The sequence below is a fragment of the Ovis aries genome, chromosome 11 (genome assembly GCF_016772045.2).
Source record: "Ovis aries strain OAR_USU_Benz2616 breed Rambouillet chromosome 11, ARS-UI_Ramb_v3.0, whole genome shotgun sequence".
Lineage (NCBI taxonomy): Eukaryota > Metazoa > Chordata > Mammalia > Artiodactyla > Bovidae > Ovis > Ovis aries.
In genome coordinates this window covers 28,617,540-28,632,717 of record NC_056064.1, presented here as the reverse complement: position 1 = coordinate 28,632,717, position 15,178 = coordinate 28,617,540, and the positions used below count along the sequence as shown (strand labels likewise).

The 15,178-nt window shown below is 44.5% G+C and overlaps 1 protein-coding gene across 6 annotated transcripts in view; it reads left to right on the top strand.

The window, feature by feature from the left end:
• The window catches only part of STX8 (syntaxin 8), a 197,844-nt gene that overhangs the window by 47,351 nt on the left and 135,315 nt on the right, over positions 1-15,178 (top strand). For all 6 annotated transcript variants that reach the window (XM_015098651.3, XM_027974897.2, XM_015098649.3 and 3 more), the window contains one exon: positions 7,481-7,573. In XM_015098651.3, the coding sequence (XP_014954137.1) occupies positions 7,481-7,573 (93 nt within the window). The remainder of the gene's footprint in view (positions 1-7,480; positions 7,574-15,178) is intronic.

Genomic DNA, 15,178 nt, shown 5'->3' with positions numbered 1-15,178 from the left:
GGGGCCAGAAGTAAATCTGCTCCCTGTCAGCCCCTCTTGTCCAGAAGCAGAAGTCTAACTCTATTTTGAACTCCGTTTTCACAGTGAAATTATCTAGCACATGAAGTCCTGGTCCTCCTGAATCACTTTATTTCCATGGTATTTCACCTGTTATCATGTCTGAAGCAAAGTGAAGAAGCTGAGAACAGTGCAGCCTTGCACGTAGCCCAGCTGTTCATTTGCAGTGATTTACTTTTCGGGATTCATGGTTCCTGAAAGGAATGTCTTGATAGCTAATACTCATGAAGTTTCTGGGCATTGTTTTTGTTTTTTGGTTTTTTTTTTTTTTGCCAAGAAAAGCTGTTTTCAGTCAAGAGGAGTTATCTCTGCCACTGCCAAGGTGCCTCATTCAGAAATCGCTGTGGGCTGGGTGTGAGAGGATGCTGCATGTAAGTGTGTTGAGTCTCCCACAGTGAGAGCATCCTCGCTAAGATGCCCACCCTTTGGAAGCCGGCTGGCCTTTGGGGTTCATGGGGTGGGGTTGGGGAGTGAAGGAATGGAGGAGAGGAGCACTTACTACAGGTCAGAATGTTTTTCTGCTCTTCCCTTTGTGTTTTGAAATGCTCTATCCTTCCTTGCTTTCCGAGCAAGCTGTCTTTTCAAGGATGAGCACAAAAACAGAAGTTCTCTTTACATGAAACCCTCATTACTCTTTTCTCTGCCTCAAGAACCTTGGGGATATGCGTGCTGAGATTGCCATGGCCGTGCTTCCTGGCCAGGCCTGCACTACAGAACCACGAAGGGTCATTTCTAACTTTGCCTGTGGCATCTGTTAGCCTTTCTGTACTTGCGTTGACCTTTAGAAAACACTTGGAAAATCATCCTAAAATAACAGGTTTCTGGTGGAGCTTAGACTCAAGGCAATGAATGCCTTCCTTTCCTGACCTGGAGGCTAAGCCTCCTTACTGCCAGTTAGACGGCCTCAGTTTCTATGCTTCCTGGCTATAATTTGAAGCACAAATGGGCATTTGGCAGAAGATGGGTGAGGTGATGACGGTAACTGGATCATTCCTGGTGGTCCAGAGGTTAGGACTCGGTGCTTTCACTGCTGGGATCCAAGTTCCATCCCTGGTTGGGGAACTAAGACCCCGCAAGCTATGTGGCACAGCACCCCTACCCCATGCCCATCGCCCCCAAATCCCTGAAATAAAACAAGGGAAACTGCCTTTTTGGTCGGTAAAGACCTTTGTCTCTGAGTCAGGTGGTGGATGGCGGACCTGGAAGAAGGTGTATCACTTAGCCTTTCCTCAGGAGGTCTCTGTTGCTGGGGCTTTTAATTAGCTCCAACTCTTCTTACCATAGTGTACAGATGTTGTTTCTTGATTCTAGCAGAAGACTGTGGATGAGTTATGGGTTTCTGTGTTTTTAGGTCTTGTAAGTATTTCCGTTGAAATAGTGGTGGGGAAAGTGACTGGCAGGGCTGTGGTGTACCTTGGCATCATCCAAGTGGCTCATCTTTGAACCCCTGGATTCATAACATCACAGACAGCTCTCTTTCAAGATACCCTTTCTTGCAGCTGCCACCTAGACCAAGATTCCTTCCCCCAAAATCTTTAAACAAAAACATCTGTTCTTAGAACTTGCTCTAAGAGTCTTTCCAATGTAGTGATTAACTTTACCCAGCTTGACCTCATCTTCTCCTCATTCGTTTCTTACTTCCCCTTCTCCAGGGAAAGTTCCTGTATGTCAGATGTGGGAATTTCCATCGCTCCTCTCTGGGCACTGGACAACACAGCCTCAGCTACTTTTTCTGCTACCTAAACTCAGAGGGCTGGCTAGTGTTGACCAGAAGTCGCTCCATACATATATCGCAGAGACTGTCTTTATTTCTTCTATAGACCTAGAGGGCCCTCTGTGGTCATTCCTTGGTTTAAAGACATTGATCAAATACTTGATCTGTTCCACCAGTTGAGCTCAGAAGTGGGGCAAAACCATAGGAAAAGAAGACACAGCCTCAGCCCTTGGGGCTCTTGCCATGTGCTCAGTCAAGGGCAAGATTGCCATTCTTAAGAATGTTCCTTGGTTTTATTTGCTCACTAAAATGTTGGTAACTTTTTGCTGTTGACAGTTTCAAACATATGAGAGAGTAGGCTAATGATTCCATCTGATCCATCAGTTGTTTCAACAGTTATCAACTCATAGCCCGTCTTGTTTCACCTATATGTCTACCCACCTTCCCATCCCCGGGATTATTTCTTAAGCAATTCCTAGACATTATACCATTTCACTGGTGAGTATTCCAGAATAGATCTCTTAAGCATGTTTGTAAAAGATTCTTGTTGTCCAGTCACTAAATCGTGTTGGACTCTTTGCAACCCCATAGACTGCAGCATGCCTGGCTTCCCTGTCCCTCACTATCTCCTGGAGTTTGCCCAAGTTCATATGCATTGAATTGGTGATGCTATCCAACCATCTCATCCTCTGTTGCCCTGTCTCCTCCTGCCCTCAATCTTTCCCAGCATCAGGGTCTTTTCCAATGAGTCAGCTGTTCACATCAGGTGGCCCATGTATTGTATCTTCAGCTTCAGCATCAGTTCTTCCAGTGAATATTCTGGGTTGATTTCCTTTAAAATTGACTGGTGTGATCTCCTTGCTGTCCAGGGGACTCTTGGGAGTCTTCTTCAGCATCACAATTTGAAAGCATCAATTCTTTGGCATGCAGCCTTCTTTGTGGTCCAACTCTCACACCTGTACATAACTACTGGAAAAACCATAGCTTTGACTAGACGGATCTTTAGCAGCAAAGTGATGTCTCTCCTTTTTAATACACTGTCTAGGTTTGTCATAGCTTTATTCCTTTATATAACCAAATAATCCAGCCAGATTGTTTGATGTTCAGATTTCTCTGATTGTCCAATGATTTTTTTTCTTTTTAGGTTGTTCAGTTCAAGATCTGAATATAGTCTGTACATTGCAACTAATTGATATGTCCCCTAAGTTTCTTTAATCAATATATGCGTTTGCCAACTCTCTTTTTCTTGACAGTTTGTTGACAAAACAAGGGCTTTTGCCCTGTAGTTTCCCACCATCTAGGCTTGCTATTTGTTTCCCCATCTACTATTTAATGTATTCCTCTGTCCTGCATATTTTCTGTAAATTGGTAGTTAGATTTAGTGGCTTGATCAGAGTCATGTCTGTCATTTTTGGCAATGGTACATTATGATGACCTTCCCTTTATTTTTAATCTGTAGCCACCAGATCATCCTCCCACAATTATATGACATTTAGTTAGAAGATGGGTTTTCTGCGTGTCTTAAGACAGGAAGTGTTCAAACACCTAACCATTCTGAAGAGATTTTTCAAAAAATGATTGTATTAATTTTCTGTTGCTGCTATAATAAACTAGCACAAACTTGATGACTTAACCAACCTAGACAGCATGCTAAAAAGCAGAGACATTACTTTGCCACAAACTTGATGACTTAACCAACCTAGACAGCATGCTAAAAAGCAGAGACATTACTTTGCCAACAAAGATCTGTCTAGTCAAAGCTATGGTTTTTTCAATAGTCATGTATGGATGTAAGAGTAAAGAAAGCTGAGCACCAAAGAATTGATGCTTTTGAACTGTGGTGTTTGAGAAGACTCTTGAGAGTCCCTTTGACTGCAAGGAGATCCAACCAGTCAATCCTAAAAGAAATCAGTCCTGAATATTCATTGGAAGAACTGATGCTGAAGCTTAAACTCCAATACTTTGGCCCCATGATGTGAAGAACTGACTCATTGGAAAAGACCCTGATGTTGGGAAAGATTGAAGGTGGGAGGAGAAGGGGATGACAGAAGATGAGATGGTTGGATGGTATCACCAACTCAATGGACAGGAGTTTGAGCAAGCTCCGGGAGTTGGTGATGGACAGGGAAGCCTGGCATGCTGCAGTCCATGAGGTCGCAAAGAGTTGGGCACGACTGAGTGACTAAACTGAACTGATGACTTAAAATACAGATTTATCATCTTACAGTTCTGCAGCTCAGAAGTGCAATACAGATCAAGGTGCTGGCAGGGCTGGGTTCTCTTCTGGAGGCTCCAGGGAAGAATTCATTCCCTTGCCTTTTCTAGCTTCCTGACGCTACCCACATCCCTTGGCTCAAGGACCCCTTCTTTGTCTTCAGTGCCAGCACGTTGCATCTCTCTGGCCCTTCCTCATAACTCTCTCTGTCCACAGCTGGGAAGGATTCTGTTTTTAAGGACTCATGTGATTACACTGGGTCCCCTTGGATAATCCAGAATAATCTCCCATCTCAAATCCCTTAACTTCAATCACACCTGCAAAGTTTCTTTTGCCCTGTAAGGTCATATATTCAGAGGTTCCTGGAATTAGGAGGTGGACATCTTCAGGGGGTAATTATTCTTTGTAGCGCAACGGTTGTTCAATTTTTTAAAGTCAATACCATAGTAACATTGAATTATGATTAATAGAGTATGGTGTGTTACAGATCATCTGTTGTGATATAAAGCCTTGGGCTGTACATTGGGTAGGACAGGATATAGTAATGAACTGTCATTATGGTATCATAATAGTTTACAGGGTTCCAGACTAACTCTCTGCATGGGTCTTGATAATTGTTGATATTTTTGCAAATAGCAGCATTTATTTTCCTTGTCTCTAAGATGACTGTACCACCTCCATTTAAGAAATGCTGCTTTAAGACTTGCAGGAGCTCAGGTCATCACAGTCATTATTATTACATGCACAGCATCTCTGTTATCTGGGCCATCTGTGTTTCTGAATTATGGGATGAAACTGTACTGTAGCACTTAAACATCGAGAGGAAGTACTAAGTTCTTATAGAAATGATTTGAGTGGAGCAGAATTTTTAGCCCTCTTTCTGTTTCTCATTAGCAAGATAACCTTTAGGTGGTTGAGGCAGGTAATGAGTCGAGGTTAAGTGAAAAGAGTGTAATATAGGTATTTTTCATTTATAATCTGTGTCTGTGATAGGTAAAGCAGCTCCAGGGCTTTGATGATTTTTGTTTTTTTCCTAATTGAAGATCATAGAGGAATCTCCTTTTTTCTTCTTATATATTGCTTTACCTTTTAATTCATACTGACACTTGACCCCAGTTGTATATATAGATTATTTGGGAGATGCGTTTGGAGTTTTCCAGTAACATCGGTCATCCTATAGCAGCACTAGGTTGATGATAGATTTTTCTTGGAGTCCATCCAAGAGGTTGTTACTGAAGACCAAAAGGACCTCATTATAAAGTGATTTTGCTATAAAATGGTCCCATGGAATGATCCCTAGAGACAGCAGGTCATTTGTATGGTTAAAAAAAAGCGCATCGTGTCAAAAAATGTTACTAAAGGGTCCTTACCACACACCATTAGTTTAAATAAATTCCAGATGAATTAACAAGTTAAATGTAATGGCTTAATTCCATTAAAAAAAAAAAAAAACCTAGGAAAAACTATGCAAGGAAATGTTAATGTGATCTTGGGCAGAAAGACCTTTGTGATTTCCGCTTCTATAGATGAGCCATCATGTGAAACAGACATTTTGAAAACCCCAACAAGTGAAGCCGCGAATGGCAGAGTGCTTGGTGGAAAGAGTCGTTTGACTCAGCCTTGGAGTGTTGTTTCCAGTGCACCTGCAAGCAAAGGAAAAAAGTACAAAGAGACGGAGATTGCCTAGAGTTAAAAACAAACTGTTTTAAAGAAAAGATCTTGAGTACCTTGAGTGCTTTCCTCTTTGAAAATCTTAAAATCTAGAAAAATAACACATTTAAACAAGATTTTTTGGCCACACGATGTGGCATGCAGGATCTTAGTTCTCCAAGCAGGGATCAAACCCACGGCCCTTGAAGTGGAAGCACAGAGTCTTAACCACTGAACTGCCAGGGAGATCCCAAAAAGTAACACGTGTTTTAAAAGCAAAAATATTCTTTTACTATTGTATATATTGTTTTGTATTCTACTTTTTTTTTTTTTTACTTAATAATGTTATCATGAACTTCTTTTGAAATCAAAATATACTTGTAAAGTATCACTTTTCATGGCCATTTAGTGTTTTACTCTATGTGCTAAGTCTCTGTGTTCGGGCATGAGGTAGTCTCTAATTTTTCACTATTCCAGATGCATCCATCTGGGCCCAGTCAGGAGAAAACAGTTTGAATAAGGAAAATTTAGTGTACAGAATTATTAACTATCACAGGGGGCTAGAGTAAAGAGGGATTAGCCAGCAAGAAGTGAAGAGAGAGAACTAGCAGGTAGAAGGTGTAGTCACTCCTGTGCAGAGACAGGGCACCCCTGCCACCCCAGGGCTGAGGTGCAGATCAGGTTGAAGGGGGTGCAGCTGAGGTTCACTGGGTTGCAGAGAAGTTGCTTGCTTTGGTGCCAAGCAGGGGACCAGGAAATAATGTGCCCAGGGAGGCATCTAACTGGTGGCCCTCTGATCTAAACCTGCCCCGGGAGGGGGTGTGTTGGGAGAAGTTGCTTGCCTTGGGGTGCCGCTGGTTACTGCGCACGGAAGGAACTGTCAGCACCCAGAAGCCTGTCCGGAGGGCAGGCTGGAGCCAGGAAGGAAAATTCGTTCCCTCCTGCAGTGTCTCTGCAGTTTCCTCCACTGACAAAGCTGGTGAAGGAAAAATTATTTAAAGGACCCAGATCCATTTTCTCAGAGCAATCAAAATAAGGGAGAACTTGGAGCTAAGAAGCATTAAGTTGAAAAGCCGCAGAGGAAGCAGTATTTTAAGGAATAGCCTTGTATCAATTGGGTTGGCAAAAAAGTTCACTTGGGTTTTTCTGTGCCACCTTGTAGAAAAACCAGAATTAACTTTTTAGCCAATCCAATACATCATTGCATACCATCCAAATGTTTTCTTGCATATATTCCTAGACACAGAATTGGTAGATATAGAAGTTAGCACAGTTCACTCTATAGAAAGATACATTAACTATCCCCCCATGACTTAGTACTTAGGAGCTTCTTTGCACTTTACTTAGCCCAGGGTGTTAGCAATCTTTTTAATGCTTACAAATCTGATAAGTCAGAAAAAAGCTTCATTATTCTTTGATATCTTTAAAAAATTAGTAGTGATGTTGGAACTTTTATGTCTTTTTTCTTTTTTATTCTTCTGTGCATTCCCTGTCTATATCCTTTGCCCATTTAAAAAAAAAAAAAAAAAGGAAGATTGTCTTATTGATTTCTACATGCTCTTTATTATCAGAAAGTGTAAACATTTATGTAGTCAAGTCTTACTCATTTATAATATTTAAAATTTAATTCATCTGGAAATTATTTTCGTTTAAGGTCTGAAGTGTAGGTATTTAACTGTTTTATTTTGTTCCAATACTGTTAACTATTTTCTCTTTTTTTCTGACTGATTTCAAATGTTACTTTGATCATGTATTGAACTGTGTTCCATGCCTGGGTCTGTTTCTGGACCTAAATTGTTTCCCTTAGGTTTTTAGTGAGTTAACTGCCGTACTTTTTCTTTCAGAACAGGATGCAGGCCTCGATGCCCTTTCCTCGATCATAAGTCGCCAGAAACAAATGGGGCAGGAAATTGGGAACGAACTAGATGAGCAAAACGGTAAGAACGTGTCTGACGTTGATCAGATTTGCCACTGAGTACTAGTGCTGAAGGCTTGATTGTTTGTTAAATGACTCTAATATCACAGAGCACCTAAAGTAGCTTAATGTCTATGGATTATTACAGTTTAATGCAATTGAGGGTGGTCTGCGGCTGATTTAGATTGTAGTTACTAAACACTAGGTTAAGAAACTTAATAAAAAATCTTCAGTTTTTGAAGCTGCTTTGAAAAGTGCTTTGTTCTCTTATCGAGTTATCCCCTGGGCCCTCCTTATGTGGTCACGGGGTGAGGTGGCTCAGTGCTTTTTGAGGATGCAGGGACAGGGCCTATGGAGCCTACAGGGACATGTCCTCTGCACACCCAGAGAGCTGGCTCCTCTTCCATCATAAATATCAGGCTGGGGGACAAAAAAGCCGTATGTGAAGCCTTTTAATTTCAGGGCTTGATGTGATGAACCTGGCTAGAGAAAGATCAGTTTTCAAACCCACAGGCAAGATGGCTTGGGAGAGATGGAGCATTAAGTTAGGAGCCTACCCAGCAGGCTCTGGTGCTTAGAGTATGTGGCTGAGGGTACAGGGGCTGGAATGGAAGATGCAGCGGTAGGATTATGTGAGGAAAAGGGAACGGAGGCAGGAGACTGATGGCACTTTTACTGAGTGGTCTTGGTCAGGGGAATGGGGGAGGGGGGAGTCACTGGTTTGGAGCGGAGGTCCTAAGTCCATTGTGGACTCATTCAGTGAGAGATGCCAGTGAGAAATCTGAGTCACAAGGTACCAGAGCTCAGCAAGAGGACAGGACCACAGAGAAGAGAAGTGAGAAGCTTCAGTGAAGAGGCGATGGGTAGAAGCATAAGAATAGTTGAGTTTCAGTGAGGCTGGTGTTGATCAAAGGCCTCTGCTTGGTGCTAAGCCCTTTAATCTGCGTCATTTCATTTAATCAGCACACAGCATCGTGAAGGCGACATTATCACTGTTTGTCAGAGACAAAGCCCAGAGTGGCCGAGGCGCCCCATTATGTCACCTCACTTGTCAGGAACAGAAATGAAATTTCACTCCAGCTTCCTCTCTAAGGAAGACAAAGTAAGGAGAGAAAAGCAACAGGTTCTAAGGTGCTAGCTTGTGGTCATAGTGTCATGGAGGCTCATGGTGGAATGGCTTTCAAGAAAGGTTACCCCGTATGGAGCCCTGGGAGTCGGTGGTTGCTCATCCCAAATGGGGGCTGCACCTGTCAGATTGTATAAGCTCCACTTTTCTTCATCTCTCTAAGCAGTGAGTTCATTTGTTGCTATAGTACTATTCCATTTATCTATCATAAATGAACAAATAAGTTACTTCCATCTGTCTGCCATCTGTCATAAATAGATCAGCAAAGCATGGAGAAGTCCTCTAGCATTACCATCCTAGTGTCAGTCACTCAGCCATGTCCAGCTCTTTGCAATGCCATGGACTGTAGCCTGCCAGACTCCTCTGTCCATGGAATTCTCCAGGCAAGCATACGGAGTGGGTAGCCATTCCCTTCTTCAGGGGATATTCCCCAGGGATGGAACCTGGGTCTCCTATACTACAGGCAGATTATTTATTGTCTGAGCCACCAGGAAAGCCCTCATCCTATTTTACTAATAGAGGTTCTTAATGGTTTAAGCACAGAGGAGAGGACAATTCAGTCCTTTGCTAAGGGTACTGACGTGAATGTACTAATTCATGTGTTTGCATTTAACTCAATTACCAGCCAGTTCCTTCCTTGAAAGATAGTATATTTGTAAGAAAATTGGTTCTATAGAAAGTCTGCTTATCATAGGTATAACGTTTCTTTATCCCAAGGAAGTTTAGCTTGTTCACTGGGTCAGAAAGGACACTGGCCATGTGCTGATAAAGCATGTCCACCCTGTGATGTGCTTGGATAAGTCATGTCCAATAACCATGGTCCGTGGTCAAGCTGGGAGGTACCTACCTTAGTGAGGTCGACTTACTGACTAGATGAAATGCCATGTATTTTCTTTTTTAAATTTTTACTTATTTATTTTTGGCTGTCCTGGGCCTTTGTTGCCATGTGGGCTTTTTCTCTAATTGTGACAGCCGGGGCTCCTCTGTGGTTGCAGTGCATGGGCTTCTCATTGTCGCGGCTTCCTGAACTGGCAAGCAGAGTCTTAACCACGGAGCCGTCAGGGAAGCCCACCGTATCTTATCTCTCCTTCTGTTCGGTAGTTGTCATGCCTTGCTGCATATTAGAATCATCTGCTGCTGTTGCTGCTAAGTCGCTTCAGCCGTGTCTGACTCTGTGCGACTCCATAGATGGCAGCTCACCAGGCTCCCCCATCCCTGGGATTCTCCAGGCAAGAACACTAGAGTAGGTTGCCGTTTCCTTCTCCAGTGCATGAAAGTGAAAAGTGAAAGTGAAGTCGCTCAGTCGTGCCCGACTCTTAGTGACCCCATGGGTTGCAACCTACCAAGTTCCTCTGTCCATGGGATTTTCCAGGCAAGAGTACTGGAGTGGGTTGCCATTGCCTTCTCCAAGAATCATCTGAGAACCTTCTAAACCTTCAAAGCCCAGGCCATACCCAAATTAGTTTTCTGTTGTTGCTATAACACATCACTACAGACTCCATGGCTTTAAGCAATGCAAACTCCTTATTTATGGTTCTGGAGATCGTGAGTCTGCCATGGCGTTGGCGGGGCTGTACTCCTTCCTGGAGGCTTCTAGGGAAGAATTCGTTTCCTTGCCTTTTCCAGTGTCTGGAGTGTCCGCATTCCTTGGCCTGTGGCCCCCTTCTCCATCTTCAGTGCCAGCAATGTGGACTGAGTTCTTCTCACATTGCATCACTCTGACCTCTAACTCCTGCCCCTCTCTTCCTCTTCTAAGGGCCTTTGTGAGGACACTGGGCCCATCCAGATAATCCAGAAGGGTTTCCTAGTTAAAGCCAACCTTAATCCATCTGCAACCTTGATGCCCGTTGGCCATGTAACCTAACATTCTCAGATTTGGGGACCTAGATGTCTTTAGGGGGCCGCTGTCTGCCCAACACAATACCTGATGCCAGTTAAGGCAGAATCTCTAGGGCAAGGCCTAAGCAGGAGTACTTTGTAAAGCTCCACAGATGGTTTCAGTGGGCTGCCAGGTTTGGGAACCAGTGCTCTTGTTAAATGGGGTTTCCCAGGTGGCTCAGTGGTAGAATCCGCCTACTAATGCAGGAGATGCAGGTTCAATCCCTGGGTCGGGAAGATCTCCTGGAGAAGAAAATGGCAACCCACTCCAGTACTCTTGCCTGGAGAATCCCATGGACAGAGGAGCCTGGCGGGCTACAGTCCATGGGGTCACAAAGTGAGACGCAGCTGAGCACAAGCCTTTGCTGAAAATGCTGAAAGAGCGTGTCTCGTACTGTACTTTTCTCCCTGTATGCTCACATGGCAGATGTAAAGCCCACATGTGCACAGACCGTTCACGTGGTTACAAGCGGCACGTCTGCTGTCCTGGTCGCACAGACTGTCTTCCCATCGCAGTGCTTTGCCTGCATCCCTCTCATCTTCCTCCGCACCTCCACAGTCCTCGTCTCTGTCCCAGGCCCAGATACATGCATGTGTACATGGACAAACATGAGGTATTTTCCCACGAGTTGCCAAAACAAGCTGGCTTTTTCTCTGCGGTGGCCTCCCACTGAGCCTGCAGCTATGCTGGTGGTTTTCCGACGTGCACGCTCACTGCTCAGAAATAGGGCAGAGTCAGCCATTCTCTTTCAGAGGAATGGAGAGGCTCCCTGAGGGTAAAAGGTGATACCCCTGCTAGGACCATGGTCAGCCTTTGTTCCTTTCGCCACAGTCAAGGCCACTGTGCAGTCGAGGTGTTGAGCGCAGGGGTGCTGCCCCATCTGGGGTTTTACTGTGACCCGCGTGTGTCACGAGGCATCTGGGACCCTGGGGAAGGTTACCACTTTTGGTTGTAAATATCTCTCCGTGGTTTATGGGCCTACTGAATTGTTCTTTTGGTTTTCACTGAATGAGTGAAATAATAGGCTAAGATCATGGCCAGCCAGGCCAGGCTGGAGTCGGGTATCCGACCCTTAACTAAGAAAATACACGGTACTGAGAACATAACCACAAAGCTGAAGGGCTGGATCGTCATCACTGCAGGAATTAAGATTCCAGTCTCCTCACAGAGTTCAAAAGGGCCTGACCCACACCAGTAATTATACCCTGTTCACATGCCAGGGACCCAGCCTAATGAGGAAGTGGACTGGCAGTTCAGTGGCAAGGCGGGGGTGGGAGACCTGGGTGTCTGGTGAGCGTGGGCGCTGGCAGCTGGCGAAGGTGAGGGGATGCAGGAGAGAGAGGGGCGGAGGCCTGAGGTCACCAGGGAGACCCCCACGAGGGACCAGGTCACAATGAACCGCTTGGACCCCCCGGGGGAAGAGGGCTCATGTTGGGCTGACTCCCCAGATGCTGTTCCAAGGTGAAGCTGCGAAAAAGTCTTACAGAAAAATCCTTTAAAGTTCATGTTCAAATTAAAGTTCGTGTTCAAGAGCACAGGGCCTTCTGAAAGGAACACTAAAACAGGAAAATGAACGGGACTGACTTGACTAAAGCGGGTATTTCCGATACCCGTTTTGGCTGTTGGCCAAGCTTTGAAGCCAGCGCCCAGTACCCCAGAAACCCAGTTCCAAGAGAGGGAACAGCACCAAGAACAGGCTGTATCACCAACCTCTGCCAGCAGATTCATTTTGATGTTCAAATATGCCAACTTCAGCCAGCCCTTTCAATGTTTCTCTGTCAACCTTTGAGCACTTCCTTGCCTTCTGGAAGAAACCACGGCGACAAGGACGGTGACTTGTCTCAGATGGCTGCCTCAGTACTGGGGTTGAGGAGACCAGGGTGTGCTTTGGAAGAAAACCTAGACAAAATGATAAAAGATTTCATGTACATATCAATGAGTTGGCATCTCATTCATAAAGAGATTTGTGAGTTCCTCAGGCTCAGAAACTCACAGGATGGAGAGGCATTTCAGAGGTCACTCCCTTCCCCCCATCCCCTGGCATCTTTTCATCTTCTGGCAGAATCCCACTGGGTCACTCTTGCCTCCGGTCATCGGTGCTTCCCTTTGGCGCCCCCTGGAGGCGTCATAAGCTCTCTGGCTGTGCAGAAGCAGCACATTCATACGTGGCGTGTGCTTGTTCCACTGACTGGCTCCATAATCTGCCTGTATCTATGAAAGCATTTATTTTCTATTTCATAAAAGTTTATCAAGTAAACTTTTTATTAACCTAACAAGAAAAGGCCTCATTAAACCTGGTAAGGTCTTTCCAGAAGTGCAGAGTGATACTTTTGCTTCCGTAGTACATCCTCCATCCATTCAGCAAGCACTGAGGGCCGACTGTGTGTGCTCAGCTCTGTGCTAGAACCCGCCACGTCCATCAGGTGTGGGGAGACTTGGCTTCTGCCCTCAGGGAGGTTATGCTCTGGACGGGGAGGCAGAGGTTAGACAGACGACTGCACAGACGTCCAGCTGTAGATGGTGGTAGTGACGCCCCCGGGCACCACGAGAACACAGAGCAGAGGAGACTGACACGGTTTAGCACTGAGAAAGCCTGCCCCCGAGGAAAGGATACCTGTGCTGAGATTTACAGGGAAGACCACTTCTGTCTCACTGTGACTATATATTTTTTCCTTTTCCCTTAGATTTCTTACGATTTTTGCTTTATGTATCTTTGTGTCTTTGTTGTTAAGGTGTCTAATGGTTTATGATGTCTATCTCTTTTGTGAATTGTACTTTCTATCATTTAAAAAAAGCAATAATAAAAAATAAAGGGAAGACCATTTCCAATAGCAGGAACAGCATATGCAAAAAGCCCTTTCATGGAAAGGAGGGTAATGTGGGTGAGAAACGAGGGCAAAGCCTGCTGATCCCAGAGTCCAGGGAGCCCAGGGAAATGCTAGAACAGTGAGCAGGGGTAGGCGGAAATCAGAGTAGTATTTCTGTGATTAACGTTTTACTCACAGTTGCTGTTGTTTAGTTGCTAGGCGTGTGCGACTGTTTTGCAGCCCCATGGACTGTAGCCTGCTAGGCTGCTCTGTCCATAGGATTTCCCCAGGCAAGATTACTGGAGTGGGTTGCCGTTTCCTTCTCCAGGGAATCTTCCCAACCCAGGGGTCGAATCCGCGTCTCCTGCACTGTCAGGCAGATTCTTTACTGATGAGCCACGTGGAACGGTACAGGTTGTCAAAAATGGCAGACTGAGCTGACGGGAAGCCCCTCACTCCCTTCCTGAAACACATGGAAATATTAGATAAGACATTTAAAAAATCTGATTTATACTTCTTAACTGAGCTTGAACGCGAGCGTTTCTCCAGGTGTCAGAAGGGAAAGCGCTGCCCCGCAGCGGTGAGCACAGTGGAAGCCCCGTGGTCCTCAGAGATAACTGAGTGGATATACACTCTTGGGACTAGTGTTTGAGTATCCACGCCTAGATGAAAGCTGGGCTGCAGTCCCTGGCACGGTGAGGGGCTGAAAGCAGGCTCTGCATGCAAAGCCAGGAGCTGAGAAATGACCATTTTATGGGAAAAACGAATCTCCCCTACCCCCACCCAAGAATGAGATACTCAGTGAGGCCACCCACCTTGGACTACAGCCTGTCTTACATTTTTAACATGTAGGCTTCAGTTTATGTTTTTCTAACAAAGTCTAAAGCAAATATACGTCTCTGAATAAATCCAGATTAGAATTATTAAACTTTCCTTCAGACACCTCCTCTTTCATGTTTCAAACTGAAGTCCTCTTTTATTTTCTACTGTACTTTATTTAGATTAACCAACATGTTTTTACTGATTTCTGTTTCTACTCTCTTTTCTGTTACTCAGCTGTAAGTTTTAATACTCACGATTGTATGTTTTTAAGATGGTAAAGTCCTTTAAAATGGTACCTTTGAATGATACCCGTCAGAACTTTGCATCTTCCTTCTGCTTTTTGCAGTGTTTCTGAGTCCTCCAGGTATGTTTTGGTTTGTTCATCTCCGTCTTAATGCTGTTACAGGCTGAATTATATCTTCTCAACATTTACAGATTGAAAGTCCTAACTCCAAGGACCTTAGAATCTGATTGTATTTGGAATTAGGGTCTTGCTTTCATTCTTTTTTTAGCTTTTTATTTAATATTGGAGTATAGCTGGTTAACATCGTTGTGATAGTCTCAGGTGGACAGCAATGAGATTCAGCCGTGCATATACGTGTATCCATTCTCCCCAAGCTCCCCTCCCATCCAGGCTGCCACATAGCATTGATCAGAGTTCCCTGTGCCATACAGTAGGTCCATGTTGGTTATCCATTTTAAATACAGCTGTGTGTACATGACCATCCCAAACTCCGTAACTATCCCTTCATCCCATCCTCCCCCCACCACAACCATAAGTTTGTCCTCTAAGTCTGTGAGTCTGTCTCTGTTTTGTAAATAAGTTCATTTGTATCATGGAAATAGGGTGTTTAAAGAGGTGATTGAGTTAAAATAAGGTCATTGGGTTGGGCCCTAATCCTATATAATTGGTGTCCTTATAAGTAGAGGAAATTAGGGCATGGTTGGAAGACCATGAGAGGACACGGGGAAGATGGCTGTCCGCAGATTGAA